Source organism: Chiloscyllium punctatum, chromosome 13 (assembly GCF_047496795.1).
Source record: "Chiloscyllium punctatum isolate Juve2018m chromosome 13, sChiPun1.3, whole genome shotgun sequence".
NCBI lineage: Eukaryota > Metazoa > Chordata > Chondrichthyes > Orectolobiformes > Hemiscylliidae > Chiloscyllium > Chiloscyllium punctatum.
The window spans coordinates 87989368-88015967 of record NC_092751.1 but is presented as its reverse complement, the minus strand read 5'-3'; the positions used below and the strand labels follow the sequence as shown (position 1 = coordinate 88015967).

At 40.6% G+C, this 26600-nt stretch overlaps 2 protein-coding genes across 6 annotated transcripts in view; one reads left to right on the top strand and one right to left on the bottom strand.

Annotated features, from left to right (window-relative positions):
* Positions 1–7435, bottom strand: part of LOC140484620 (AP2-associated protein kinase 1-like) — a 99198-nt gene extending 91763 nt beyond the window's left edge. For all 5 annotated transcript variants that reach the window (XM_072583138.1, XM_072583139.1, XM_072583140.1 and 2 more), the window contains exon 1: positions 7282–7435. In XM_072583138.1, the coding sequence (XP_072439239.1) occupies positions 7282–7435 (154 nt within the window). The remainder of the gene's footprint in view (positions 1–7281) is intronic.
* A 21-nt stretch (positions 7436–7456) lies between these two features.
* The window catches only part of LOC140484622 (annexin A4-like), a 97454-nt gene continuing 78310 nt past the window's right edge, over positions 7457–26600 (top strand). The window contains exon 1 of the mRNA XM_072583144.1: positions 7457–7609. The gene's annotated coding sequence lies outside the window, so the exon portion shown is untranslated. The remainder of the gene's footprint in view (positions 7610–26600) is intronic.

The window sequence follows — 26600 nt, the reverse complement described above, 5'->3', positions numbered from 1 at the left end:
CTGTGACCAGCAGTATGTCGCAAGTCTCTAAATGCTTGCAAGAATTATGGAAAATCAAAATCTTTTATTCAGAAACTCAGTAATCAATATAAGAAGGCATTCAAGTTGTTAAGCACTGAGGTAATCATTGTATATGTGGGTTTTGGATAGAGTAGATGTGGAAACAGAGGATGAGCTATTTGTAGAAATATCCTGTTTAGTAATGGATACATGGGGTATTTGAAGAATAGCTGAATATTGTGTGTTCTAGTTCAACCAGAGTGAACAGCAAAGGTAAAGGTTGGAATCAGGAACGTGGGTGTTAAGACTTTTATTCAAGCCAAAAACAATGGAAAAGGTCAACTTTCAAACTACCTCCTGAACTTTCCAGTCCCCAACTCAAAAGTTAGGTAAGAAACAGGCAACAACAAAAAAAAAGAGAAAACACAAATGCCAGATAGCAAATTCCCAGAATTCTTGCATTCAAATTGAAATTTTGCATGCATAATCTGTTAACACAGCAAAGAACATCCATTGGAGGTGTCTACAAATTAGAAGAGCAGGCATCAACAATAGAAAAGATTAAATGGGTATGAAATGCAACAACATATCCTAGAAGACTGAACAAGGAATTCTGAAGCAAAAAAGCTGATGCTGCAAAGCATGTCAAAACAAATATATTCAATAGATTCTGTTTGCCATAGCTTTTCTACATACAGTAACAGGAAATCAAGATCCTAAAATACTAACTACCATTGATTTTAGCACAGCACTTTAGTCCTCGTCTGGGCAGTTAATGGTATGTAATAATGCACATTCTAGCAAGGTTTTGATGGAGACTACAGATTCAATTACCATGAAGTATAAACTGAACAAACGCATCACAAATAGAAAAATAATTTCGTAATATTCACATTAGGTATTCTTGACATCCCTTGTGCAGCCAGGCTGCTATAGAATGGAGGTATTTTTCAACACTTAATTTCCATTTGATCAAGCAACTGTGCCCAGCATCTCAAATTGGAATCCTATAGTCGACAAACCAAAAATCACTGCTTTTGGTAAGTATCCTCTCTTTTGTACTAGTTATGATAACCTAAATAAATTCAGTAAAATTTGTGAAAACATTTTCCTCATTCCAAAAATCTATCAATCTCACCACCATATATTTGCATCAACAGTGCATCCATAACTCTCTGAAATGAACTAAAATATATCTAAGTAAGTACATTTCATGATCACCTATGCCACATTTCAAAATAAGCATCTCTTTCACTAGAGACACATCAGCCAGTTTGTTTCTCAGGGGTGGGGGAACACTTTGCACCATTTACCCTAATAAGGCCTTATCACCTGATATTCAAGAATCAGGCTGAAGCTGAATATGAATTTTCATTATGTATACTGAAAATCTTATCCCTTACCCAAAAACTGGCAGTGCAATACACTGTATGAAGCCACATTTTCAGAATTATTTGAATGATCAAGTGGCATACAAGATTAAATTAGATGTAATAAATGTAATTGATACAAATGGATATATAAAAAATTAGGATGTAGTGCAAGTAATAGTTGTTCCTATTCTTAAATCATTATCATATTGCTCTGTAAATTACATTCCAAAACAAAGGTGTGCTTCATTTAAAGTGTCTTCTCTAGGCTGCTACCTCCTAAGGAATTCTAAGAATATGAAAGGCATTCAGAAATAATTGGGAATGTAAAGTAATCAGATCAGCTACAATCACACTGAAATGATAAAGCAGGCTTGAGGGGTCCACTCCTGCTCCTAATTCATATCTGTTGTACAATTCTGTCTTGTGCCCTATCTAGATCTCCATATCCTACTTAAAGTGCGCAGTTCAAGAGTTCTTAAGACTCATCAACTCTTGAATCATAGAATAGATCATAAGATCTTGACGGTTAATACTTTCTATACATTTCAACAAAATCTTGAATTACATTCACTTTGACTTAACATGGGCATCACCAGAGATAGCATATTTCATGTCCTGCTAACCTTTTGTACCCTGAACTTCTCATTCTCCAAAGGGTTGAATTAATTTTCAATTAGAGGAGAACTATTGCATCATAACACATTTATTGACACTTTGAAATTACATTCTACCATTTTTATATCATTTTGCAACATACTGGGCTATCATCTGCACGATCTATAATGCTGTTTAAATTTATGTCATCAGCATATTTAGATATATGACTATGGCATTATGCAAGTCATTAATAATGAATGTGAATAATTGAGGACCAAACACCAATCCTTGTGGGACACCACAGGTCACATGCTGCCAGTCTGAATACCTACCCATTATCCCTGCCTTCCGTCACCTGGCACTCAACTCATTTCCCAGCCACATCAGTAATTTGCCCTCAATTACATGGGACTTTATCAAGTGCCTTCTAGAAGTCCAGATAAACAACATCCAAAGACAAAGCCCTGTCCACTAGCTTAGTCACCTCTTCAAAAAACACCCAATGAGGTTTGTCAAGCATAACATACCTGTCCATGAATCCATGCAAGCTCTCCCTGATTAACTAAAAATTTTCAAGGTGTTCAGTTACCCCATTCTTAATTATACACTTGAACAATTACCCCACTCCAGATGTTAAGCTAAATGATCTGTAATCCCCTGGTTTTCCTCTTTTGCCCTTCTTAAAACAGAGTGACATACAATTTTGCAATCCAGAGGAACGACTCCTATACACAGTAGGGAACTTTCAAAGATTACAGTTAGGTTATCTACAATATGCTCCCTACTTCCTTTAACAGCCTCGAATGGAAACTGGCAGTTCACAGGCATTTGTCACTTGTTAATTCCGTAATTTCCTCATTACCAATGTTTTATTTATGGTCATTGTATGTGGTCCTTCCTCCAATCCTCTTAATTTCCTCTGGACGTCCAACAAGCGGTCCTCCTTTTCTACCACAAATACTGAGGCAAATGTCTGCCATTTTCCCAGTCACTGACAATATCCTCACTTTCAGTCTTTAGTGGGCCAACACTGCTCCTGACCATCTGTTTTCCTTTTATGTAACTATAAATTTCTCATTGATTTTGATAACCATGGCTTTCTTTCATAATCCCTTTTAGTAGCTCTTAGAACCTGCTTTAACACCCTTTGCTGGTATTTGTATCTTTCCCATTCAGCAGGATCCATTCTGCTTTGTGCACTTTTGTAAGGTTTTTCCTTTAGTTTTATGCTGTCCTTAACTCTGTAATTGTCAAGGCTTTTTTTGTTACTGTGAAGTTTTTCCCTCTCAGGCGTATAAAGTGGTTTTGTATTGCGTAAAATGTTTTTTTAAATATCCACCACTGTTCTTCAGTTGCTCTGCCCATTAGTAGACTTTCCCAGTTTACTATGGACAGGCTCTGTCTCAATACGTTAAACGTCAGCCTTATCCAAATCTAGAACTCTAATACTAATTCATGTTTTTCACTTTCAAATGCTATACTGAACTTGATCATCTTACGTTGATCAAGTTCAACAATTAAAATGTTCATGTACAAATAAGTTGCTAATTAAATCCAACTTGTAACTCATTACCAAATCTAATATTGCTTGTCCCCTTGTTACATTCAGGACACATGGCTGTAAGAAACTACTCCAGACACACTCTAGAACTTCACTACCTTTATGACAGGTGCTTGTCTGCCTCTCCCAATCTAGCTGTAATTAAAATACCTAAGTTCCATGTAATCTAACCTTGCGAAACAATCTACCATGATGAACACCTTACTGAAGTCCATATACAGAGGAACATCGATTATCCAACGGACACGGGCGGAGAGTATTTCATTTGGTTAATCGAATGCCGGAAAGCATAGTCAGCCAAGCATCGGGTCCTTGCGATCTTGTTCGGATAATCTGAAATTCAGCTAATCAAATGCTGGATAATTGAGGTTACTCTGTAGATCACTGCTCTGCCTTAATCAATCTTCTTCGTTACTTCTTCACAAAACTCAATCAAGTTAGTGAGACATGATTTCCCACACACAAAGCCATGTTGACGATCCCTAATCAGTCCTTGCCTTTCCAAATAGATGTAAAACCTGTCCCTAGGGATCCCCTCCAATAACATGCCCATCACTGATGTCAGGCTCATCAGTCTATAAGTTCTCTGGCTTTTCATTACCACCTTTCTTAAATTGTGGCACAACATTAGCAACATTCAGTCTTCCAGCAACTCACCCACGGCTATCACTGATACAAATGAGAGGCCCAGCAATCACTGCCCTGGCTACCCACAGAGATCCCAGCAATTTATCCAAGTTCATGCATTTTAAGATGTCCAGCACCTCCTCCTCTGTAACATGGATATTTTTCAAAATGTCGTTATTTAACTCCCCAAGTTCTCTATCTTCCATATCCTTCACCACAGTAAACACTGATGCAAAATACTCATTTAGTATCTCCCCCAGCTCCTGCGGTTCCACACTTAGGCTTCCATGCTGATCTCTCACTAGTTACATTAAAGACAAAAAAGTATCCGTAGAACACCTTTGGATTCTCCTTAACTCTATTTGTCAAATCTACGTTATTTCACATTTGTGAAACTGTATATCTTTTTGATAATTTAGAGGATGGAGGATTAGCTAACCTACAGAAAGCAGAGAGTCAGCATAAATTAGTCTTTTTCTGGTCGTCACGTAGTAACTAATGAGGTATCACAGGATTCACTCCTTGTGCCCCAACTGCTTACAATCTAACTTTGATGCAGGGATGGAGGGTACTATAGCCCAAATTTACAGATGACACTAAAACAGTTGGAAAAGCAAGTTGCACTGAAGAAATTAAAAAATTGCAAATGGATATAGATAGGTTAGGTGAATGGGCCTAAGCTTGGCAGATAGAGTTTAATGTAGATAAATATGATGTTATCTATTTGGTTGGAAGAACTGAAAAGCAACTTATCAAAATGAAGAACTTCAGAGTGCTTCAGTACAGAGGGTTCTGGGTGTCCTCATGGATGAATGACAGAAAGCTGGTACGTAGGTACAGCAGGTAATAAGAGAAGCAAATGCAATTTTGGCAGTTATTGCTAATGGAAGAGAGAATAAAAGTAAGGAAGTGTTGCTGCAACTGTATCAGCTATTAGTGAAACCATACATTGGGACAGTGGTCAGCACAGCTGCCTCAGCATCAGGAACCCAGGTTTGAATCCACCTTTGGGTTACTGTCTGCATGGAGTTCACATGTTCTCCCTATGTCTGTGTGGGATTCTGCCAGGTGCTCCAGTTTCTTCTGACAATCCAAAGATGTACAGGTTAGGTGGATTAAACATGGTAAAATGTCCCTGAAGTGTCCAGAGATGCACATGCTGGGTGGATTAGCCATGTAAAAGTGGGGTTATGGGAAAAGGTGGGGCTAGATGGGTCTACATGGAATACTCTTCTATGGGTCAGTGCAGGTTCAATGAGCTGAATGGCCTTTTTCTGCATTGTAGGGATTCTACGATTCTACACCTGGAATAATGTATACAGTTTTGATTTCCTTGAGGGGGTGTAGATGCATTGGAGGCAGTTCAAGAAGATTCTCTAGACTGATTACAGAGCTGAGAGATTGTCTTGACTCCAGAGAGTAAGACAGAGATCTAATTGAGGTATACACAATGCTAAAGACTTTTGACTAAATAGACGTAGAAAGGATGTTTCCTCGTGGGGCAATCTCAAATGTGCAATCATTTTAGGATAATGGGTAACAGATTTAAAATACAATCTAGGAGAAATTAGTTCTCTCAAAGGGTCATGAATTAGAGTATGGTGGATGCCAGGGCAACTTGAGTTAATTTAGTTAGTAGAGTTGAAGGGTTATGGTGAGTGAATGGGCAGGAAAGTAGAGTTGAGATCAACAGAAGATCAGCCAAGAATGGCAGAGCAGACTTGAAGAGGAAGGGCTTTTGCCCGAAACGTCGATTTCGCTGCTCGTTGGATGCTGCCTGAACTGCTGTGCTCTTCCAGCACCACTAATCCAGTATTTGGTTTTCAGCATCTGCAGTCATTGTTTTTACCTTGAAGAGTTGCATTGCCGACTCAGATTCCTTGTTCTTATCCTTTTAGCAATATAAAAAAAGGTAATCAGCCACAACCAGACAAATCAAAGAAATAGTGCCAAATATTTGGAAACCAATGGTAATAGAGGGTTAAAGTTGAAAATCGAACTTTGGCCAAATACTAATCAAGCAACTTTCCAGCTTCAATCTTAATTTCACACCTCCAGCACTCACTTTACTTCATGCAATCTTTACATATCCTGGGTTTAGGATTTCAACAGAACAGTGGAGCTGTTTGACTATCACCAAACCTAACCTTGGAGAAATAAGTGATTACAAACATCTGTTCTTTTAAAAAAACGGAGAAGTTGCCCATTTACTTCACACAGTCTTGGAAGGCATTTGACTTTGGAAAGGCGAAACTTTTTTTAAAAAAGCTGAACAACCGTATTTTAAATAGCAATACACAATTTTCAGAACAGAAACGGGCATTGTTACTGAAACAGATTATGGTTATCAATGTTAACAGCCTCTTCCTCTCTCTCTCCCAGCAACCTCCCCCCCCCTCCCCATCAACACTTCCTTTCATTCCTTTCTGACTCAATTACTTCTCCAACTTAGCTTCAACCACAGTAGACAGTAAGCAAGTTTCACAAGCTAAAACTGGGTAAACAAGTCTCTGAATTCTTTTACATGTAAGACACTTGATTCTGAATAACCCATGGCCCCTAGGACAAGTGAAAAGAAACATCCTCTATCGCCACCTCGAGCCTACCAATCCTAATTTGAAAACACATCCATCAGGTCGGTCCACTTGACCCTTCTAGGAAAGTGACCCAGATTATCCAGCGGTGGATTTTGGTGGGTGAGAAGTAAAACTGTCTTTTTTCTTGAAAACGTGTTAAAAATAGGGAACTTACTTTATGTGAAAAGGACATTGCGTTGAAAAAAAAAACAAGTCCAAAACTGGAACCATCTCTTCCCGAATGTTTATTCAGGATATGTCAATGACAGACTTGTGTCATTGAGTTGAGGCTGTGGGGTTGACCATTCATTGACCTTTCTCCGCTCCCCTCCCCCTCTCCCCCCGGACAGGTGACAGTGTAACGGATCTCCGTTCTAGAGCGCGAGCTCTGTGGTTTAAAGCCCACCTCGCGCGCGGGGCGGGGGCTCGCGCCTCTCGGATCGGGGCAGATCCTCATTCCCCCCCCCCCTACCCTTCCCACCACCCACTTCGCCCCGCCCAAGCCCCCCCTTAAAGACACACACATCCCCCCCTCCTCAGTCATTACCTTCCGCGATCAGCTCTTCCACCGTCACCTGGTAGCGGCCCACCGCGTACACTTTACCCTGGAACGAGGACCACCCGCCGGCGCTGCCTGACTGTCCGGCCGCTCCTCCAGCTGCGGCCGCACCTTCCCTCCGGGCGTCGAAAAACTTCTTCATCCCCGGTGCCCGTTGGGAACCCGTGTGCGTATGTGAGACAGAGACGAGAGGGAGAGGAGGTGCTGGTCGGTGACTTCTCTTCCTCTCTCCTCTGTCAGGGTAAAGCCGTCGATCGCATGGTGACCTTCATCCAAGCTGGACGGCGATCTCGCTCTGTCTCTGCCCCCGAGTCAGGTAAGTGTCCTCTGCTGTGTTTTTCTGTGAGAGTGTAAGGTCCCACATTCCACTCCCTCCCGCCAGCTACCTGGCGGACTGAGCTGGTGGGAGGAAAACATGCGGCAGGCGCCAGCCCCGCCCCCCTCCCTCCAGCCGGAACCGGAAACGGAACCAGAACCAGAACCAAAAGCAGAACCACGCTCCTGAGTCAGCGTTGGTAGCAAGAGGATGTGTTCAGGACAAGGTATTGTTATACCATTCCGCTCCTTAGGAAGATTACATACCTCTTTCGCCAGGAGCTGAGGAAGAAAACAGGCTTGGAATCAACAGTGTTTAACTTGGAACAAATATTTACCAACTTTTCCTGTGAAACAAAGGATTGTGGATGCTAGAGATTGAAACAAAGCAGATTAGAAATTGCAGGAGAAACTCAGCAGTGCTGGCAGCCTCTGTGGAGAGAAAACAAGTTAATGTTTTGAGTCTCATGAACTCTCTTCTAAACCAAATCTTCAATTCGCCAACTTTTAATGGGAGCTCTTTCTCTTTGTTCCCGTTTGTGTCGTCTGTGCTTCCCCCCCCCCCCAAGCTGGAGGAAGGATTGGGTAAGGCACATCAGTTGGGATAGCAGGAAACCCCTCGAGGACATCCTCAAAAGCTTTCCTGAAAACAAAAATCCCTGACTCTACCAGACTGTTGGACTCGCCTCTCTAAGGCCACCCAAACCAGAGAGAGACTGCAAGTGTGCCAGTCATCTCAGACAGTTGTCTGGAGGCAACACACAAAAGGTTATAGGACAGCACAAAAACCTGGGCAATGCTCCTTCCAACTCATGAAACACCACTGCCTGTGGCATGTTGTGCATATTTAGCTTTGGATTGTTTACTTATTTCATAACCCTCCACTCTGGAATGCAAGAAAGTACCTTTCAGCCCCAGATCTGACAACAACCATGAAGTGCCTTACTGTACCTTATTGGATATGTAATACTCAAGTCATTATCATGACAACTCTTGTTTTATATCATTACAAGAACAATCCACCTAGTACCACCACCTCTATCCCACCTTCACCCTATAGCCACAAGATTTTTTTCTGACCATAATCAAATTCACTTTTGAAAACAGTGATTGAATTTTCTCTATTACACAATGGTAACCATGTTATAAAACATAAGTGACGTGGTAAGCAAGATGGGAGGAGAGAGGGTGCTGAGAATAATAGGGTTGGTAAGTGTGTAGGATGTCAGACTCTAAAGGAGTAAAATACGGGACATCTTGTTATGGTGAGTGGGAAGGCACGAATGTTCAAAGATCAGAAATCGAAGATATGGGGAAAAGACCTTCCCAGCAATAAACAAGTTTGGGTAACTATTTGAAATGCAAGTAGGCCTATAAAGCCTGTGACAGTTGGGTCACCCTGAAAATGTGAGAGGAGTAGGAGTCTGTGATGGGGAGAGTTATAATATGAGACAAAAGAGAGCTCTTGAGACCCATACCAGTGAGGGGTATGTGGGTTAACGGCAGCCAAAAAGTACCTATTATTTTGCTGGGTCACAACATTTCCAGCTCTGTTTTTAATCACACATACACTGGAAACTCCCAGGATCAATCATTAAATTCTCCTAGAAATAAACAACAAAAGATGTCCCATAAGGGACATGGTACATTCAAAATAATTGACAGTCCCTTTAAATACAGGACAGATCTCACTCTATCTCAGCAATATGTTCCAAATATCTTAACTACTCACTGCATCAAAGAAAGATCACCCTCCTGCCCTGTTTCTTCTTTTATCAATCACCTTAAATTGGTGTCATCTGGTTATTAGCTTGTTATTATCAGGAATGGTTTCACACTATCTACTCTGAGCAAACCCCTTGTGATTTGAGCAGCACTATAAAATTCTCCCCTTAATCTTCTCCAAGGTGACTGCCCCAAGATTCTCTAATCTATCTGCATAACTGAAGTTCCTCATCTTTGGAGCTAACTATTTGATTCTTTCAGCATCCATCCAATGCCATCATATATTTCTAAAACATTGGTGCCCAGAACTAGACACAATACTCCAGTTAATGTAAACTTATTAATATAGTTTTATCATAACTGCCTTGTTTTTGTACTCCATTCCTGTATTTAAAATGCTTAGGATTTATAAGCTTTTGTGATAATTTTTTCAATCTGCCTTAGTACCTTCAATAGTTGTGCGCTTATATCTACCAGTTCTTCTGCTCCTGCACCTTCAACCAGTTTCAGATTGCTAATGGGTTTTTTTTCTAACTCCTCTCATTTCTGAACAATGACTTTTTCTCCAAACACTCAATATCAATGCAGTAATAAAAATAGTTGGAAATAGTCTGCCATTATTTTTTATTTCTGATTTTCAGCCTCCACTATTCTGTTTTCATATCAATTAGCATTAAGGAGCTCTAGCAACACTGAAATCATTGTGAATTGGGGAGGAGGTGGTGAACTATCTGCTGGTTGGAGTCAACCTAGCTTAGAGGAAGATGTGTGTGATTGTTGGATGCCTATAATCTCAGTTTCAGGACATCTCTACAAGAGTTCCTCAGGTTAATGATCTTTGCCCAACCATCTTCAGCTGCTTCATCAGCAATCTTCCCTTCATCATAGAAGTGATGTTCACTGATGATTGTAAAACATAAACAAGGTCCGCTTCAGTATATTTTGGAGTTGCAAATGGTGCCATCAGTGAACATGCCCACTTCTGACCTTAGGATGAAGGGAATGTTATTGATGATGTAACTGTAGGCATCTGGAAGTAGAATTACAACCCTGAGGAAAAACTGCAGGAATGACCTGGAGCCAACTGATCTCAAACAATTACAGGCATCTTTCTTTGTGCCAGGCATGATCCAACCAATAGCAAGCTTTTCCCCCGATTCCCATTGACTAAGTTCACTAGGATTCCTTAATGTTATATTTTGTCAAATCCAGCCTTGATACCAGGGGCAGTCACTCATTTCACTCATTAACCCTTTCAGGCACTTGTACTATTAAGCAACATCAAGTACTTAATTTTCATTTATTTTCCTAACTTCCTGCCCTTCTAGCTTATAATCTAATACAGCATATTTCTGATTTTTCTCAATTCTAATGAGGTCATTAACCTGAAATGTTTTCTCTTTTTTTTCCCACAGACTGATCCACTGAGTACTTCCACCATTTTCTCTTTTTATATCTAGTGTTTTCACATGTATGCCAATAACACTCCGCTTTCTCTTGCCACTACCTCCATCAGCCACTGTCTTGAAGTTATCACATTGCTTAGCCAAATGCAATACTAGACAGACAAAACTTTCCTCCCACTTGATGTTTGAAAACTTGAAATTATTGCCCTCTGTGTCCACAGCAAAACCTACTCCAAAGCTACTGACTGCTATCCTTTGGTCTAGGAATTTTCTGCTCACTTTTGTTTATTGGTGAGGGTTAAGATAAGGTACTTGCTTCCAAATTAAGTGTCTGACCAGATATCTGTGCCATCAAAAGGCTATTTTAACATCATTCAACTTCAGCTCATCAATGCCTTTCTTACTTTCAGATTATTGCAAAGCATTCCTGCTGGTCTTCTGTTTTCTAAATTTTATAAATTTGAGATTATCCAAAAACTCTGCAGTGGTGGCATAACTCTTACCAATTCCCTTCATGCGTCACTCCTGTACTCATCGATCTCCCAGTTAAGCAACACTTCAATTTTCAAAATCTCATCTTTGTTTTCAAATCCTGTCATGCATTGTCCCTCTCTATCTCTGTATGACTTCTTAAGCATCCCTGATTTCAATCACTCCACCATTGGTGGACATGTCTTCAGCTGCAGGGCCTTGTCTCTAACCTGCTTTCATCATTTAAACCAATCCTGAATACATAATTCTAACCAGCTTTTTTAAGATGCCCTAATATATGCTTATATGGCTTAATGCTGTAATCTGTTTATTATGTTCCTCTGAAGCACCTTTAGGCATTTCATTACATTAAAGATGCTGTAAAAGAACATGTGTTGATTATTGGTGCTCTAAAAGCATTTGTCACTGAAAATGATTTGTAAGAAAAGTTTATAATTATATAGCTCTTTTCAAACCTCAAGATGCCTTGAAATTACTTTATAACATTGCAGTTATTTTTTGAAATATAGACCAATAACAATGTACAAATAATGAGGCAATTTGCCCAGAACAAAGTCATACTAATAATGAGAAAATAAAAAAGAGAACTTGTATTTATAGGTGGTTTCACTCAACTTGTTTAGACATGTTATGACACACTCCTGTAGTAGATGGAACTTGAACCCTGGCCTCCTGTCTCGAGGGTATGAATGCTACCACTGACCACAAGAGTCGTAGAAATTACATAAAGTATACTCTTATCACCTCAACACCTATTTTACAGCCAAATATGTATTTTTGAAATATATAGTTTGTGACATAATGTAGGGAAATATAATGATCAGTTTAGGTACCAAAAGAAGTCAGCATTTGCAGCAATCCAAATGTTTTGGCAAAGAAGCTCTGTAATCCAGACCAGCCAATCTAACAACTTCAAAATAGCAAACACAGCCTCCAAAACCAGAACAGAAAGAGCAGAGGCTACAATCCTTCAATTATATTTCAATATGAAGGTTGTGTAACTGGACTAGATGGTGACCAATGAACAATTCTCTTCAAAAAGGTCTTGCATGGTGCCTGCAGCAACATTTCTGATGCCTTTTAACTCCAATTCTCTTAGTCTTCAAAATAGCAGATGGTAGCTGCACTCCACCCACGCACCCCAAACCATTATTCATCTGGAATTAAAATTACCCCAATGACTCAGTGTCAATTAAATGTACCTTTTTAGGTATGTCTCAAACCTTCTTGAATAATTAAGTATGACATAAGTCCACTTTCTATTTTGTTGCAACCACATTCATAGAGTCATAGTCATAAAGTCATAGTCATACAGCACAGAAGCAGATCAATCAGTCCAAGCTAAACCAATCCCACTTGCCTGTTCTAGGCCTGTATCTCTCCAAACATTTCTTATTCATGTACTTACCTAAATATCTTTTGTTATGAAGTTGAAGGCATGTACTGTATCTTTAAGAGAGATTGAATGCTATTCTGAACTGAGAGATTACAAGCACCTAGATGGCAGTCCCAAAATGTACTGGAAAATTGAAAACCTGTAACATTTGACTGTGAAGTGGAAACCTCAAATTTAACCAATCAGTTTAAATTATACCCCAAGATACTAAAACCCAATCGCGTTTGAATTTATTGTTTTGCCAACATCAAATCAATGAGAGGATCTGATGTTTAGGGGGGAGGGGCATAAAATTAGTCAAAGAGTAATTACCATTGAGACAGAAATGGACAGAGAATTAACATCTTGCTCTCCAAGAAATTAGGAAACACACTCTATCAAAGGTACCTTTTTCATATGAAACATTTTGCAGTAAATAGAAAGAAGACAACCCAGGAAGATCTTCAGCCAGATAAAGGAAGACATAGAATACAGTGATTGTGTGATTTTGAAATTAGGTTGATGTAATTTTATTAAGTGTCTTGTTCGAACAGCAAATTGTTATAGAGTTGGAGGCAGATAATAAGCAGATAAGAGAAGGGGGGACTTACAATTGTGAATAGTTTGTGTTCACTTTTAGAGTTAAAAATAAATTGATATTATTTTCTTTAAATTGTGGAATCTGGGAGTTCTCTGTCACTCCTCTTAACAAATTGAGGTGAGGCAAACGTTTCTGGGTGTTTGGCTTAATTAACAGAAGGGTTCACCTCTATGTCATAACACTTTTAAATGTTGTAACTTTGCCTGTATCCAGCACTTTTTCTGGAAGTTCACTCCACACACAAACCACTCTGTGTTTAAAACAAAAACAAGTGCCCCCATGTCATTTTTAAAATATTTCACCTCTCACATTAAAAATATGCTCCTGGTCTTGAAATTGCCCACCCCAGAGAAAAGACACCTGTGATACACCTTATCTATACCACTTGTGATTTTATAAACTTTTATAAGTTGACCTTTCAACTTCCTATGCTACAGTGAAAAATGTCCAAGCCTTTCCACCCTATTTTTCAAACATAAATTCTTCATTCCCAGCAACATCCTGGTAAATCTCTTCTAAAACCCGTCCAGCTTAATAATATCCTTCCTATAATACGGTGACCAGACTGGACACAGTACTCCAGAAGAGGCCTCAGTAACTTCTAGTACAACCTGAACATGACATCCCAACTCCTACAAATGAACCCCACCACCAGAGATATATTTCCCTATCTGTGTTCCTTAAAGACCAAACCCTCATTGACTCTCTTGTCAGGTCCCTGCACCTTCCCCTGCCAGCACCGCAATTACAAAATCTGCACTCTCACTTCCGTCCAAGGCCCCAAAGGAGCCTTCCACATCCATCAGAGTTTTACCTGCATTTCCACACGTGCTCCTAATGTGATCTCCTCTACATTGGGGAGACAGGATGCCTACTTGCAGAACACTTCAGAGAACATCTCTGGGACACCTACACCAACCGACCCCAATGCCCCATTGCTGAACACTTCAACTCCCCCTCCAACTCCGCTAGGGACATGCAAATCCTGGGCCTCGTCCTCGCCACACCCTAACCACCTGTTGCCTGGTGGAAGAAAGCCTCATCTTCTGCCTTGGGACCCTCTAATCACACGGGATCATTGTGGGGGTTTGACCAGTTTCCTCATTTCCCCAACCCCCACCTTATCCCCGATCCAACCATACAATGCAACACCACCCTCATGACCTGTCCTATCTGTTCATCTTCCTTCCCACCTATCTGCTCCACCATCCTCTCCAACCTATCACTACTACCCACACCTTCATCTACCTATCACACACTCAGCTATCTTCCCCCACCCTCCTTCCCATTTATCTCTCCATCCCTTTGACTCACAAGCCTCATTCCTGATGAATGGCTTTTGCCTGAAACGTGATCATCCTGCTCCTCAGATGCTGCCTGACATGCTGTGCTTTTCCAGCACTATGCTCTTTACTGATCTCCAGCATCTGCAGTCCTCACTTTCTCCCACTTTATCCCAACTCTATACTTGAAGGTGTGAGCACTGAATGTAAGCTTGTTAAATGCCTTCTTAACCTTCCTATCTATATGTGATGCAAACTTCAAAGATGTATGTACCTGTGTTAGCTAGCTTTCTGATCTACAACACTACCCAAGGCCCTACTTTTAATTGTATAAGTCCTGCCCCTGGTTGTTTTACCAAAATGCAATATCTGACGTTTATCCAAATTAAATTCCATCTGTCACTCTTCAGTCCATTGACCCAATTGAGCAAGATCTCCTTGTAATCTTAGATGACCTTCTTCCCTGTCCACTTTGTATCATCTGCAAATTTACTAACTATGCCTTCCATATTCTCTGTTATAAAAACATTTATATAAATGACAAACAAAAATGGACCCAGCACTGATCCCTGGTCAGTGCTGGTCACAGGCCTCTAGTTTGAAAACAACCCTCCACCATCACTCCCTGTCTCATACCATTAAGCCAATTTTGTATCCAATTGGCAAGGTAAACCTGAATCCCATGTGATGTAACTTTATTAACTAGTCTACCAAGTCGAACCTTGTCAAAGACTTTGCTTACCTGGAATTTAGTAATGTCTACTGGTCTGTCCTCCTCAATCTCCTTGGTTACTTCCTCAAAAAACACAATCAAGTTTGAGACATATGTTTTCCCTCGTACATGCTGACTATCCTAAATCATCCCTTGCTTCTCTACATGCATATAAACCCTATCTCTCAGACTCATTTCCAACAACTTACTGAGGTAAAAACAATGACTGCAGATGCTGGAAAGCAAATACTGGATTAGTGGTGCTGGAAGAGCACAGCAGTTCAGGCAGCATCCAACGAGCAGCGAAATCGACGTTTTGGGCAAAAGCCCTTTGTCAGGAAAAAGGCTTTTTCCTGATGAAGGGCTTTTGCCCGAAACGTCGATTTCGCTGCTCGTTGGATGCTGCCTGAACTGCTGTGCTCTTCCAGCACCACTAATCCAGTATATCCAACAACTTACTCACCACCAAAGCCAGACTCTCAGGCCTATAGTTCCCAAGCTTCTCCTTACATCCCTTCTTAAAAATTATTAGCCACTCTCCAGGCATCTGGCACCTCACCTGTAGTTATTGATGATATAAATATTTCTGCAAGCGGCCCTGCAACTTCCTCCTTAACTTTCTGCAACACCCTGGGATGCACCAAATCAGACTCCGGAGATTTATCTACCTTTATATTTTCGAAGAGCTTCAGCTTTTCTGTAATGTGAACAGTTTACAAAATATCAGTATTTATTTCCCTGAGTTCTCTAGCCTCCATTTCTTTTTCCATAGTTAAAAACTGATGTGAAATATTCATTTAATATCTCTCCTTCTCCTGAGATTCAGCACAAAGACGCATTGATCTTTAAGGGGTCCTACTCTGTCTCTAGTTGCTCTCTTGCTCTTAATGTATTTGTAGAATCTCTTTGGATTATCATTAACCTTGTTTGCCAAGGCTATCTTATATCCTCTTTATGCCTTCCTGATCTCCCTCTTAATGCCATTACACTCTTTATACTGTTCAAGTGATTCATTTAAACCCAGCTGTCTTTATCTAAGATATGTTTTTTTTAAATTCATGATTAGATCCTTAATATCTTTATTCATCCATTGTTCTCTAATCCTATCAGCATCACCTTTCACTCCAACAGGAACATTATAAAGCTGAGCTCTCATGATCACACTTTTGAAAGCCTCCCACCTATCAGATATCCCTTTACCTGTGAACAGGCAATTTTTGAAAGTTCTTTTATCAAACCATTAAATTTTGCCTTACCCCAATTAAAAACTTTAATTTTTATAGAAGGCTTCTCCTTTTCTATAACCATTTTAAAACGAATAGAATTATGATTACAAGACCCAAAGTGTTTCTCTACTATCACTTCATTCACTTGCCCTGTCCTATTACCCAATAAAAAATCAAGTTTTGCTCCTTCTCTCGTAGGAATATTTACATACTGATAAAGAAACTTTTCTTGAGCACAATTGACAAATTCTTCACCATCCAAACTATGGTAGTCCCAGTCAACGTTTGTAAAATTAAGAAATGAAAATTAAAGATTAAAATGACCTATTAGTATTTAATTTAATACATAACTAACCTATTCTCCCATAACATCATGTCTCACTCACTTGAGTTCTTTGAAGAAATAATGAAGAAAATTGATGAAGGTGTGATCTAAATGGACTTCAGTAAGGCATTCGACAAGGTTCTGCATAGTAGACTGGTTAGCAAGGTTAGGTCAGCCCGCTTGGCAGACCAGCCTCATTCCTGAAGAAGGGCTTATGCCCGAAATGTCGATTCTCCTGCTCCTCGGATGCTGCCTGGCCTGCTGTGTTTTTCCAGCACCACATTTTTCAACTCTGGTCTCCAGCATCTGCAGTCCTCACTTTCTCCAAGGTTAGATCACATGGAATACAAGGAGAACTAACTATTTAGAATCAGAACTGGCTCGAAGGTAGGAGACAGGGGGTGGTGGTGAAGAGTTGCTTTTCAGACTGGAGACCGGCGGTGTGCTACAAGGATTGGTGCTGGGTCCACTGCTCTTTATCATTTATATAAATGACTTGGATGTGTACATAGTAGGTATGGTTAGTAAGTTTCAAATGACACCAAAATTGGTGGAATGGACAGCCAAGAAGGTTACCTCAGTGTAAACAAGACCTTGATCAGATTGGCAGATGGGCTGTGCAGTGGCAGATGAAGTTTAATTTAGATAAGTGTGAGGTTCTGCATTTTGGAAAGGCCATTCAGGGCAGAAGTTATGCACTTAATGGTAAGGTCCTGGGGAGTGTTGTTGAACAAAGAGACCTCTGACTGTGGTTCATAGTTCCTTCAAAGTAGAGGTACAGGTATACAGGATAGTGAAAAAGGTGTTTTGGTATGCTTGGCTTTATGAAAGGGTTAAGAATTTACAAGGGTATTGCCAGGGTTGGAGCATTTGAGCTATAGGGAATAGGGCTGGGGCTATTTTCCCTGGAGTGTGGGAGGCTAAGGCGTGACTTTATAGAAGTTTATAAAGCCATGAGAGTCATGGATAGTGTAAATAGGGTGGGGGAGTCCAAAAATAGATGGCGTATGTTTAAGGAGAGAAAGTAAATATTTAAAACTGACCTAAGGGACAACATTTCCACACCGAGGTTGGTGCACATATGGAATGAACTGCCTGAAGAAGTGGTGGAGGCTGATACCATTACAACATTTAAAAGGCATCTGGACGTTTATATGAATAGAAAGAGTTGAGAGAGATATAGGCCAAATGCTGGCAAATGGGACTAGATTGATGTAGGATACCCAGTCAGCATAGACGAGTTGGACTAAAGAGTCTGTTTCCATGCTGTACAGCTCTTTGACTCGATATACACATATGTACAGTCGTATGCTGTGCAGATGCCTGGGGAAACAAATGGTAACTTTGTCAACAGTACTCACATTCGGTAAAAGATCTTTTAAAAATGCCCTTGTCTCTCATGTTCTAGTAGTTCTATAGATCCAACCTGCTACAAGAAGTGGTTGGCTGTTCATGTTCTAGAACATGTCATGGTCTGAAGTGGCTTCTAATCATGACAGTTGAATCAGAGCTTCTGACAAGAAACAGACACTGACTATAACTCTGTAGCTTGCTCCTGAACAGCTTGATGCTGGCTCTAACGTTGCACAGGTGCTACATTTGCAAGAGAAAGGCACATGCTGTCCTTCTTGACACACAACAGTATTTGGCAAGTCGATGCTAATGAACAGTTTTTCATCCTCTCCGGGATTAGCATCCTCACTAATCAGAGGGATACCAGATCTATTAATAGCTGTTAGTTTCAAAACATCCTGAGAAATAGCAAGGTGCAATGAAGCCCTCAAGATCCGCAGCAAGAATGGTTGTTGCTATCTATTCTCTTCTTCTATTTCCTCCTGTGTTGCAGTATATTTTTCCATGAAGATGGGAGTATCCTGAAAGGTCTGGAGATTTGGAAGAACTTGTTCATAGGACTTGAACATCATTGGAGAAGGCCCAGCATTTATTTCCCACCTCAATTGCTCTTGAGAAGTTTTTGACATGTTTTGCATTTTTGAACTACTTGTATCTTTGTGGTATAGTTGCAGATACTGTTGTTAGATAGAGAGTTCCAGTGCTAATTATAGGATGATAGTTCTGGTGCAGTTTTGACAAAATAATGCCTAAGTGCTCATTATAAACATTTATCAATCTGGCTACAAAAGCCAGCAGTAGTAGCCTGCAACCAGGTGTCATTGAGGAGCAGCCCCTGCAATCAGAGAACTTTGGGGTTTTGATGCAAGTGGTTGTGTGGGGAGGGAGTCCACAGGGAAGTGAAATTAGTATATGGCAATTGTGAGGGAAAGATCATATGCTGGGGATCAGAGCACAACAATCTGGAAGAAGACAATAGGTTTAGGGAGCAGTGGCAGTGAGAAGAGACCATGATTTGGAACAAGCTTTCTTAATGCATTGTGAGGAAATGTGAATAGGACTCTTGCAGCTGGGTGAAAGTGAGGACTGCAGATGCTGGAGTTTAGAGTCGAGAGTGTGGTACTGGAAAAGCACAGGAGGTCAGGCAGCATTCAAGGAGCAGGAAAATCAATGTTTCGAGCAAAAGCCTGTGGAAACCTGATTTAAATCTTATAATGAAGTGTAAGCCCCCATCATTGGCCCTGAAGAGGCGTCATTCTAAAAAAGGGTTATTGGACTCAAAACATTACCACTGATTTCTCTCTACAGATGCTGAGTTCCTCCAGCAATTTTAGCCAATCTGTTCAGGCTTTTTAAAATTCATTTGTGGGATGTGAGCGTCAATGGCTGGCCAGCATTTAGGTGTCCTTGAGAAGGTGGTGGTGAACTGCTTTCATGAACCATTGCAATCCACCTACTGAGAGTTAACCCACAATTCTATGAGGGAGAGAATTCCAGGATTTTGACCGAGGGAAAATGAAGGAACAGCAATGTACTTCCAAGTCAGGAATAGCGATTGGCTTGGAGGGGATCTTGCAGGTTGAGGTGTTACCATGTATTGGCAGTCTTTGTCCTTCTAAATGGAAGTCGTCGTGGGTTTGGAAAGTGATGTCTGAGGATCTTTGGTGAATTCCTGTCCTGTAACTTGCAGATAGTACATACTGCTGCTACTGAGTGTCAGTAGAGGAGGGAGTGAATGTTTTCTCACATCCCTGGAGTAGGTGTGACTTGAACCCAGGGCTCATGGCCCAGATGTAATGACACTGCCACTGCAACACAAGAGCATCCCAGTGATGGTAAGCGTAGAGATGAGAAGGGCATCTAATTAGATAGAGTGGTGATGTACCTTGATGCTGCTGTCCTCCTGCCTCATCAGAAAAACTAAAATCTTCTGTACAGGAAGATCCACAGTTGCCAATTAAGGCCCTGAGGTGATGAATTAAGGGTACATAAGGGCCTCAGCCTGCTCCACTGATATTAATCCAGCTGCAGGCGGGGCCTATCCCCATGCATCGTTCTTGAAACCTGCAACTTGAGATGGCAGTGGCAAGCTATTTGGTGGGGTTCCTCGATCTTCGGCAATCAGTGCCTGATCAAGGAACTGGACATAATGTCAGGAGGCTAGCCTTGCTTCCAACTTCCCCATCCCATTTTATATAATCTCCAACACAAGGAGATCTACATATTACTTACCTCTATTTTGAGACTGTCACGATGCTGGACTCCTGGATTTTATATTTCTTGCAGCAGAATTTTGATACTGTGGCTCTTGTTTCCAGAGAGTCCTACTAGTAGCCTAGCTGCTGCCTGATTAAAGTTTGATCTGGCAGGTTTTCCTTGGATGAGGGAGCACAGGCCATTTCCAAATTGTCTAGCCAGTGGGCAACACCTCAGGGACACACCCTTCCCCCCCCCCCCCCAAAAAAAACAAATTTTTGTCCGAAGTCCTCGAGCAGAAGATGAAAGGGGGCATAATTTGTACTTGCTTTGTTCTTCATTGAATTTGACAACAAACCTCATTAACTAATGTCCCTCTGTCATAACGCAAAAGTAAGTGGAAAACTAAAGCTAATTTCCTCCATTTACTTCCATCTAATCTTCTGTAGGTTGTCAAATGTTCAATGGATTGTGAAGACAGAATTAGAGAGCATAACTACAAAATTAACATGCCTCCAGCAAACTTTGAGATGTATTTTTTTTTATTTCTTGCAAAGCAGATCGTATTTGAAACAAACTCTGGATTTAAAGCAGTTAGTATGTTAATCAATACTTCTGAAGTTAACCAGGCTGAATATTTTCTAGGTTAAAGGATCAAAAGTTATAAGTATATAAACAAAGACAGGTGATTGTATTAGTTTTGATAGTATTATGGATAGTATATTATTGCAATTACAGAATGAACAGAATAGCATTGAACATATAAGAATTAAACAAGTATTGAACATAGCACTTAATTTACTTCAATGTTGCAGTTACAGAATCCTTTAAAGTGATAAATAATGTATTTGGATGACAATGGACATTGTGTATGATCTTTAAAAGGGATAAGCCCAACAACACAAATGGCCTGATCTTGATTAATTCTTTTTATATTTATAGAGCAATGACATACAAATTGCAGAACCACTTGCTACATTTATGAGTAAAATGCACAGAAATAGATCAGATTTTAAACCGAAACATATGACTGTCATTCATTTGTAACACACAGTACACATTTGCAATAACGCTTTATAAAACATTTTCAGAAGCAATTTCTGGAATAATAAGTTCAACAACTTACATTGCATAGTTCCTTCAAAGTAGTAGTAAACTATCCCAAAACACTTTACCTCAGTCCTTTTCAAACAAAATGTTACTGAGGACTATATAATCTTGGATTCTTGAGCAGGTGACTAAAAGTTTTTTTAAATCAGTAGTTTTCAAGGAGTGACATAGGAGAGATATATGGAAGGAACTTCAGAGTTTAGGCCATAGACAGTTGAAGATACATTTTTTTATTCACTTATGGGATGTAAGCATCGTTAACTGGCCAACATTTATTGCCTATCTCTAGTTGCCCTTGAGGAGGTGGTCATGAGCTGCCTGTTGAACCACTTCAGTCCATGTGTGCAGGTACAATACCTTTACGAAGGGAATTCCATGATTTTGACCCAGCCAATGGCTGAACAAACAAAACTGACATGAGCAAGATATCAAAGTTAGGAAGATCTCAGGGTGTTGCAAGGTTGAATGAATGATGTTATGATTCCCCAACCTACAAAGTTCCTTCTTAATGCAGTGTTGTAGCAACATAGAATTTACCATTCAGTACCTCTTGCCTGTTTTTCCATTCAATGTGACCATGATTGATCCTCTATTTCAATGTTCTCACTTTCTCCCTAAACTGCTTGATGCCTTTAATATCTGAAAAATAAACTCTCTCTTTCTTGAATGTATTCGGTGATTTTCCCTCCACAGATCTATGGTCAAGAATTCAACAAGGTCCCTACCCTTTGAGGGAAGAAATGTTTTTCCCACCTGAGTTGTGAATGGCTTACCCATATCCTGAGACTGTGACCACTGATTCTCAACCCCCAGTCAGGGAAAACATCATCCCTGCATCTAGTTTGTCCAGCTCTATTAGAACTTTATACCTTGCAATCACATTCCCTCCCTCTAAACTCCAGTGAATACAGGCCCCTTCAAACCAACCTCTCCTTATAGGGCAAACCTGTCACCCCTCAGCCTGGTGAGCCTTCACTGTACACTCTCTATGGCAAATATACCCTTTCTTAGTTAGAGAGATTTTATGTCTCAGAAGATATTTTAGATACATTTCTCTGAAAGCCTCTGAAGAGAGAATAGGAAAATAAAGTAAAAGTCAAAGCGAAGAAATACTTGCCCTTCCCTTTATTATGCTAGGCCTGATAGTCAAATACACTTTGAATTCTCTTAATACCTTTGGCTCAATGACCTTACCTTGAAGATTGTTTTAAAATGTTATCACTCTTTGAATAAATATGTTTTTAAAGTTCTGTTTTATATTTAGATTTCAAGAAATTAATCTGCTTTGTTCCTTTTAGCCTAGTTGACCTTGGAGTAATGTTCCAAGTTTATCTTATCGGTACCATTTAATACCCTTGAAACTCTCTCTTTCAAATATGGAGATTGAAGTTCTCTAATAATTTCTTAAAGTCCACTGTTTTTATCCCGATGTAAAATGTTGTAACTATGAAATAAATGCAGGGTGTGACAGAACCACTCAGCAAGCCTAGCAAAATCCATGAGCCTTTCAGGCTTTTAAAAAAATTAGTTCATGGGATATATATGTCACTAGCCAAACCACTATCCTGGTTTATTTCCATCTTTAGTTGCCTTGGTGAAGATAGTGGTGAGCTGCCTTCTTGAACTTCTGCACATGCAGCCACAGTACTATTAGGAAGAGAGTTCCTGCATTTTAATTCAGCAACAGTGAAAGAACCGAGTGTGTGGTGCTGGAAAAGCACAGCAGGTCAGGCAGCATCTGAGGAGCAGGAGAATCAACGTTTCAGGCATAAGCCCTTCTTCAGGAATTGACAATGAAAGAACCTCAATATAGTTCCAAGTCAGGATGGTGTACGGCTTGGAAGACAAGCTGCAAATGATGGTGTTTTCATTTATCTGCTGCCTTTGTCCTTCCACATAGTCAGGCAGCATCCAAGGAACAGGGGAATCGATGTTTCGGGCATAAGCCCTTCTTCATTCCTGAAGAAGGGCTTATGCCCGAAACGTCGATTCTTCTGTTCCTTGGATGCTGCCTGACCTGCTGCGCTTTTCCAGCAACACATTTTCAGCTCTGATCTCCAGCATTTGCACTTTCTCCTTCCACATGGTACAGATCATGGGTTTGGAAGGTGCTTTTGGAGGATCCTTCATGGGCTACTGAACACTGGTTGAGGATCTATCTCAAGAAGTGCAAGAAATTAACAAGAACACAGCGGCACGGTGGCACAGTGGTTAGCACTGCTGCCTCACAGCGCCAGAGACCCGGGTTCAATTCCCGCCTCAGGCGACTGACTGTGTGGAGTTTGCACATTCTCCCCGTGTCTGCGTGGGTTTCCTCCGGGTGCTCCGGTTTCCTCCCACACTCCAAAGATGTGCAGGTCAGGTGAATTGGCCATGCTAAATTGCCCGTAGTGTTAGGTAAGGGGTAGATGTAGGGGTATGGGTGGGTTGCGCTTCAGCGGGGCGGTGTGGACTTGTTGGGCCGAAGGGCCTGTTTCCACACTGTAAGTAATCTAATCTAATCTAAATCTAATCTAAATCTAATCTAATCTAATCTAATCTAATCTGTAAGTAATCTAATCTAATCTAATCTAATCTAATCTAAACAGCCTGGAAAAAGGAATGGAGGAAAGAACAGCAAAAAGTGTGGTTAGTCCTGACACTCTTCATTGAACCATGGTTGATTCCCCAGCTTTATGGTAAATGTAGAGTAGGGAATATGTTGGGGCAAAAGCTTGGAGATTTTGTTTGAGTACAATTCTGCTGCCAGTTGTCTACTGTGCCTCTTGTATGCCCAGTTTTGAGTCGCTAGATCTCTTCAAAATCAATCCCTTCTAGCACAGTGGTAGTACCAGACAACATGATGGGGGTTATCCTCAATGCAAAGATTGGGCTTCTTTTCGACAGGATTGTGTGGTGAACACTCCTACTGATACTACCTTGGACAGATGTATTTGCTGCATGTGGATTGGTGAGGATGAGGTCAAGTATTTTGCTCCCTCTTCTTGGTTCTCTCTCCTCTTGGCAGCTAGGTCCTTTAAGATTTGGCCAGTCATCAATGGTGTGAGCACACTTAGTGATAACGAGTGTTGAAATAACCCCATTGTATGTTCTACCCTTTGCTATTCTCTGAACTGGAAGGGGACTAATACACTGGTAGGGAGATTTGCTGGAGCTATTTGGGAGGATTTAAACTAATAAGGTGAGGGGCTAGGACCCAGTGAGATACTGAAGAAAGGGATCAGTCTGAGAATGGTGCAGTTCAAAAAAGGAGCAAGTCAAACAGTCAGGGCAGGCTGGAATGAAGCAGAGAACGAGGTAAATTAAACTGCATTTAATTAAATACAAGAGACCTAACAGGGAAGGCAGATGACCTCATGGCATGGTTAGGAACACAGGACTGGGATATCTTAGTAATTAGAGACATAGCTCAGGGATGGACAAGACTGGCGGCTAATGTTCCAGGATACAAATGCTAAAGGAAGGAAGCAAAGGGGTGTGGCATTTTTGATAAGGGATAGCATTACAGCTGTACTTGGGGAGGATATTACTGGAATACATCCAGAGAAGTTATTTGGGTGAAACTGAGAAATAAGAATGGATGATCACCTTGTTGGGATTGTACCATAGACCCTCCCCCCTCCACCTCCAATAGTCAGTGGGAAATTGAGATGCAAATTTGTAAGGAGATCTCGGTTAGTTATAAGAATAATAGGGTGGTAATGGTAGGGGATTTTAACTTTCCAAACATAGACTGAGACTGCTACAGTGTTAAGGGTTTAGATGGAGAGGAATTTAAGTGTGTCAAAGAAAATGTTTGGATTCAGTATGTGGATGTACCTACAAGAGAAGGTGCAAAACTTGATCTATTCTTGGGAAATAAGGCAGGGCAGATGACTGAGGTGCCAATGGAGGAGCACTTTGGAGCCTGCGACCATAATCCTATTAATTTTAAAATCGCGTGATTGAAAAGTATAGACAGGATCTAAAAGTTGATGTTCTAAATTGGAAGAAGTCCAATTTTGACGGTATTGGGCAATAACTTTCAAAGGTTGATTCGGTGTGGATGTTCGCAGGTAAAGGGATGGCTAGAAAATGGGAAGCCCTCAAAAAAAGAGATAATGAGAGTCCAGAGACAGTATGTTCCTGATAGGGTGAAAGGTAAGGCTGGTAGGTGTTGAGAATGCTGGATGACTGGAGAAGTTGAGGTTTTGGTCAAGAAAAGGAAGGAAGCATATATCAGGTATAGACAGCAGAGATCGAGTGAATCCTTAGAGTATAAAGGCAATAGGGATATACATAAGAAAATCAGGTGGGCAGAAAGGGGACGTGAGATAGCTTTGCCAAATAGGGTTGAGGAGAATCCAAAGGGATTTTATAGATACATTAATATCAAAAGAGTAGCTAGGGAGAGAATAGGACCCCTCAAAGATCAGCAAGGCAGCCTCTGTGTGGAGTCGCAGGAGATGCTAAGTGAATATCTTGCATCAGTATTTACTTTGGAGAAGGACATGGAAGGTACAGAATGTGGGGAAATAGATGGTAACACCTTGAAAATGTCCATATTATAGAGGAGGAGATGTTGGATGTCTTAAAATGCAAAAAAGAGGGTAAATCCCCAGGACCTGATCAGGTATATCCAAGAACTTTGTGGTAAGCTAGGGAAGTGATTGCTGGGCCCCTTGCTGAGTTATTTGTATCATCGATAGTCACAGGTGAGGTACTGAAAGACTGGAAATTGGCTAATGTGGTGTTCTATTTAAGAAAGGTGACAAGGAAAAGCCAGGGAACTATAGACTGGTAAGCCTGACATCAATGGTAGGCAAGCTGTTGGAGGGAGTCCTGAGGGATAGGATTACCTGTATTAGGATAGGCAAGGACTGCTTTGGGCATGGGATATCATGTTTCACTAACTTCATTGAGTTTTTTGAAGAAGTAATGCAGAGGATTGAGGGCAGAGCAGTGGATGTGATCGATATGGACTTCAGTAAGATGTTCAACATGTTAGATTGCTTAGCAAGGTTAGATCACATGGAATACAGGGAGAACTAGCCACTTGGATACAGAACTGGCCCGAAGATAGAAGTCAGAGGGTAGTGGTGGAGGGTTACTCTTTAGACTGGAAGCCTGTGACCATTGGTGTGCCACAAAGATTAGTGCTGGGTCCACTGATTTTGTCATTTATATAAATGATTTGGATGTGAGCATA